At 45.8% G+C, this 5,316-nt stretch overlaps 1 protein-coding gene across 4 annotated transcripts in view; it reads left to right on the top strand.

Moving 5' to 3' along the window:
- yrk (Yes-related kinase) overlaps positions 1–4,589 on the top strand; it is a 29,566-nt gene extending 24,977 nt beyond the window's left edge. Inside the window, exons 7-14 of one of the 4 annotated variants that reach the window (XM_036953130.2) lie at positions 189–338; positions 944–1,108; positions 1,213–1,368; positions 2,494–2,673; positions 2,762–2,838; positions 3,003–3,156; positions 3,245–3,376; positions 3,526–4,589. In XM_036953130.2, the coding sequence (XP_036809025.1) occupies positions 189–338; positions 944–1,108; positions 1,213–1,368; positions 2,494–2,673; positions 2,762–2,838; positions 3,003–3,156; positions 3,245–3,376; positions 3,526–3,734 (1,223 nt within the window). In that variant the 3' untranslated portion in view covers positions 3,735–4,589. Of the gene's footprint in view, positions 1–188; positions 339–943; positions 2,126–2,207; positions 2,674–2,761; positions 2,839–3,002; positions 3,157–3,244; positions 3,377–3,525 lie in introns of all 4 variants that reach the window. The other 3 variants (XR_016488583.1, XM_021572428.3, XM_021572427.3) reach the window with 3 other exon arrangements.
- Positions 4,590–5,316: the final 727 nt, after the last annotated feature.

Here is a 5,316-nt window from a genome sequence, read left to right as displayed (position 1 = left end):
CTGTGAATCTGGGTCTGGTCAACTGGCTCTAAGAGTATTAGATATCTATATGTGGTTCTACAGGTATTCTCAAACACATCTCAGTACAGCTGTGTTTCTGTTCATTCATACGTAGTCATTCTCTTGTGTGCAACTTCACCTTTAGAATCCTCAGAGTGTGAACTGTTCTCTTCCTCCTCTATCGCCAGGTGCCTACTCTCTGTCTATCCGGGACTGGGATGATGGTAAAGGTGACCACGTCAAACATTATAAGATCAGGAAGCTGGACAATGGAGGATATTATATCACAACACGCACACAGTTCGACACCGTGCATCAACTGGTGCAGCACTACACAGGTGAGTGTTTAGAGGCTAGGGGTGAAGTACCTAACTTAGGATCTGTGGGTAAAGTGCCTAGGGTGTATGGACTACGGTTAAAGTATTTAGGGCCTAGGTGAGGGCTTTCTCTCCATGGCCAAGACTAATGTAATTCAGATCCCTCTTTTTTTCTCTCCCAGTTGCCCTCTGGTGGTGCAGTCTGGTATAGGAGCTACTCTGCTCTGTGTGTGTGTTCTCCTTTCTGTGTCTGTATGTCCAATATCCATTCTAGCATACTAAATATGATCAAGGAATGTATTAGCCAAGCACACTAAATAGGCATAAGCAAAGTTGCCTATTGGTTTACATGGTGTGTCAGTGCATGTGTGTGTGTCTAAACAGATGTGTATCGGTAAAATACGAGCACTTTTTAGTAGATCCAAGTAAAGTACTGTAGTCAGTTGCTTTTTATGTTCTAAATGTGTTTGTTGCTTTTGTGCCTCAGCAATTTATCTCTCCCTCCCCTCTTGTCTGTCTGTATCTCTCTCTGTCTTTGTCCCTTGCTCTTGCTCTCTCCTTTATTCTGTCTGCCTGTCTGTCTTGCTTCGACTCTCTTTCTTCCACCCCTCTCTCACCCACCTCAGAGCGAGCAGCAGGTTTGTGCTGTAGGTTGATTGGCAGCTGTAGGCGGGGCATGCCTAAGCTAGCCGACCTATCGGTGAAGACCAAGGACGTGTGGGAGATTCCCAGAGAATCTCTCCAGCTGATTAAGAAGCTGGGCAACGGGCAGTTTGGAGAAGTCTGGATGGGTAGGAAGTTCTGTGTCTTTGCATGCCTTTTCATCTCATTTCATCTCCCTCCCTGTCCACTCCTACCATCCCCCCCTTCCCCCTCCAACCCCTCACTCCTCTAGGCTGTAACGATGGGCTGTGTTACTTTCTGACCACACCCTGTCCCAATGCCACGCCCCTCACCCTGGGGCTGGGGCGGGACGCCTGGGAGGTTGCCAGGAAAACGCTGGCCCTAAACAGAAAGTTGGGCCAGGGCTGCTTCGGAGACGTCTGGATGGGTGAGCCCAACTGTCAATCAATCAATCAGTCACTTTCTCATACTGTAGGTTGAGACTGACACACACACCACCTACAGTCTAGCGCAGGGATCATCAACTACATAACGCTGCGGGCCGTTTTATGTTGTTGAGGGGATGGCCTGGGGGTCGGAACATAATGACAAATCATTTGAAGACCAAATTGACCGCAAGAACAGATATGTTTGCCTTAAACACAATCATTTCAGATCTTGGTTACATGTGTATACGATCACGTGACTCTATTATGCATGGGAGTACTTAAGAAAATATATTTTAAGTTCAAATCCCTTTGAGCTGATTTCCTGGTGTTTCTACAGTCTTATGTCTGACAATGAAAATTCTACAAAAAACAAACAAACTTGGGGTCCAGTTGGGAAACACTGGACTATAGTGTTCTTCACAACTGTGTCCCAGAGTGCTTCTCAGTGTGTCTGGGATTATTCCCAAGCCGGTGCTAATGTGGTGGTGTGTAGTGCTCTCTTTTCCCACGGCCAGCTGTGTTCCCAGTTTCCATTCCAGTGCCGTTCTGTGTCATTGTAATAGTCTCTCTGTGTGTCCGGACCAGGAAGTAGCCAACCCTATTCCTGGTCCAGCTTCATGCACTGCTGAAGCACCATGGTGGGACTCTCCCTCTCTCCTCCCCTTCTTTATCCCACCCCGCCACCTCTGTGCATACCCTCTTTATAACTCCTGTGTGTGTTTGTGTGTGTATAATTAAGCAATAAGGCCCGAGGTGGTGTGGTATTTGGCCAATATACCACGGCTAAGGGCTGTTCTTATGTACGACGCAACACGGAGTGCTTGGATACAACCCTTAGCCGTGGTATATTGGCCATATATCACAAACCCCAGAGGCGCCTTATTGCTATTATAAACTGGTTACCAACGCAAATAAAGCAGTAAAAATAAATGTTTTGTCATACTTGTGGTATACGGTCTGATATACCACAGATGTTAGCCAATCAGCATTCAGGGCTCGAACTACCCAGTTTATAATTGTATGCATGTGTGTGTGTTTCTGCCTTTGTGTGTGTGTACTGTATACCTATCTCTCTGTGTGTGTGTGTGTGTGTGTGTGTGTGTGTGTGTGTGTGTGTGTGTCAGGTATGTGGAACGGCACCACCAAGGTAGCAGTGAAGACATTGAAGCCAGGCACCATGTCTCCAGAGGCTTTCCTAGAAGAGGCTCAGATCATGAAGAGACTGAGACATGACAAGCTGGTGCAGCTGTACGCTGTGGTCTCTGAAGAACCCATCTACATCATCACAGAGTTCATGAGCCAAGGTGCTGTACGGAGCACACACATATGCAAGCAGAGCCACACACACGTTTTCACAATTATTTCTGAAATGAATTAAACTGTGTATTTCAGGTAGCTTACTGGACTTCCTAAAGGACGGGGAAGGAGGGAATCTGAAGCTGCCTCAACTGGTGGATATGGCTGCTCAGGTAAGAACACACACCATCTTGGCAGTCCATCGATGCTCCTCTTGTGGTTGGGCCATGGTTCAGAGCTTCTGGTGCTGGTGCCACATCATGTCGATGTAGGAGTCACGTGTGGGATTGGATGGCTTGCACCTCTAACCCTTCCTCCTGTGTGTGTGTGTGTGTAGATAGCGGCAGGCATGGCATATATAGAGCGTATGAACTACATCCATCGTGATCTGCGAGCGGCTAACATTCTGGTCGGGGAAAATCTGGTGTGCAAGATCGCTGACTTTGGTCTGGCCAGACTCATAGAGGACAATGAGTACACAGCCAGACAAGGTAGAAGAGAGTTACTGTGTTAGGACATTGTGACAACTTTTGATGTGAAAAGGGCTTCATAAATACATTTGATTGAACAATTTTACAGGAGCCAAGTTCCCCATCAAGTGGACAGCTCCTGAAGCAGCTCTATACGGGCGTTTCACCATCAAGTCTGATGTGTGGAGCTTTGGTATCCTGCTCACTGAACTCGTCACAAAAGGACGCGTGCCTTACCCAGGTACGGGGGTGTAGGTGTCTCCTACTCTGTCGCCCTTCTTTTTTCCAGCCCTGTCTCTATGATGGATATAAGATGCTGTGTGTTACACTAAAAAACATCTATCTCTGTCTTTCTCTCTACCTCCCTCCCTCTCCCTCCTCTCTCTCTAGGTATGAATAACCGCGAGGTCCTGGAGCAGGTGGAGAGAGGCTACAGGATGCCCTGTGCGGTGGGTTGTCCTGCCTCCCTCCATGAGCTGATGGTGCAGTGTTGGCGGAGAGAGGCGGACGAGAGACACACCTTTGAATACCTGCAGGGCTTCCTGGAGGACTACTTTACTGCTACTGAACCCCAGTACCAGCCTGGAGAGAACCTGTGACCACGCACACGCACACAGACACAAGTGTGTACACACACACACACACACACAACCTATACATACTGTAAGCTTTATCTACTATATGTTGCTGTCTGTCAGGGCAGAGCAATCAAACACGAGCTAGAATTCTTCCTCTCCTCCTATCTGTGCTCGGCTGCCCAGACCAGCAGAGGAAAGGGACTGTTGTCAGTGTACTATGCCTTAATAGCTTTACTGAGTTACCATGACAACAAGGCTTCGTCTTTAGATGGAGGTTGGGGGGGTTTAAGGTTAGGGTTAGATGGGGTTAGGGGTCAAGGTTTGTGGGGCTGTAGGGGACCAGTTTGTGCCTAAAATCTTTACTTGTGTAAGATGATGATGGTGATGACTTCACTCCAATGCTTTTTACTCTCTAAGCATCTTTCATGACGTCAAAGTGGATTTTCTTTCTGCAACCTTTCTTAAACCTGATATTGACAACCCTGGTTTTTAATTTGTTTATTTAATGCTTGTATATCTACTGTTTGTATCTTAGCTAACACATGGGGTCTGTTCAGCAGGGTGCAACGTTTCAGAATATTCAGATAGACAATCATATATGTTCTATACAGTATATTTTTATCAGGTAGAATAGGCGTTTGTACCAGCTCTATTCGTAAAATGTCTATGTGCTATGTTCTGACTATTTCACCTCTCTGAATCCACGCATGTTCTGTATACAGCCTTCTGCCAATGGGAGGGCCAGGCAAAGGGTCAAATAAATGCACAGAGGTCGGAGTTGGGACCGTGTGCAGGAGTGTGGGTTTTTATGATGATTTGAACTTTTCTGTTGTTTCAGATGTTTCTGTGTCTGTGGTAAAGTTCTTTTCCACAATACATGTGTGTCTTGTTTTCTTAGTTTCTAGGTCTAGCCTACAAACACCATATTTCTTTACTCACAGACACATGCACACACACATTTTGACTGTCTAGTGTGGTCAGTCTACTTGAAATTGGGTCCCTCCTGTGGTAAGTCTGTCTGCTGTTTTATGTGTGAGCACCCAGCACTGTTCATTATAACCATAGGGTTATAACCGGTTATTATAAACTGGGTAGTTTGTGTCATGGATGCTGATTGGCTAAAACACCAGTACAGCAGTGTGTACGTCAGACAATATACCACGGTATGATGCAAAAATCCTTGTTTACTGTTCTATTTATGTTTGTAACCAGTTTATAATAGCAATAAGACACCTCTGGGGTTTGTGGTATATGGCCAAGGGCTGTATCCAGGCACTCGCTTCCTGTCATGCTAAGAGCAGCCCTTATGCTGCATTCATAACCAAGTGCGAAGGTGGTAATTACCTAAATACCAGTTGGATATATTCACGTGCATTGAACTCATTGAGAAATACCGATTGGCTAATGTACAACAAGCTGCGTCAACCATAAACTAAAAGTACAGATATCATGCTTGTAAACAAATTACTGTTCAAAAACCATATATTTCCCATTAGTAATTACCAGTTCAAATGGATTTTGGATTTTTCCCAGTCGTATGTGGTAAATACCACCTTCCCACTTGGTTATGGACGAAAGGTTGCTGATTTGAATCCCGGAGCAG

The sequence above is a fragment of the Oncorhynchus mykiss genome, chromosome 18 (genome assembly GCF_057628025.1).
Source record: "Oncorhynchus mykiss isolate SJ-2025 chromosome 18, ASM5762802v1, whole genome shotgun sequence".
NCBI classification, from domain to species: Eukaryota; Metazoa; Chordata; class Actinopteri; order Salmoniformes; family Salmonidae; genus Oncorhynchus; species Oncorhynchus mykiss.
This window is presented reverse-complemented; position numbering and strand designations above follow the sequence as displayed.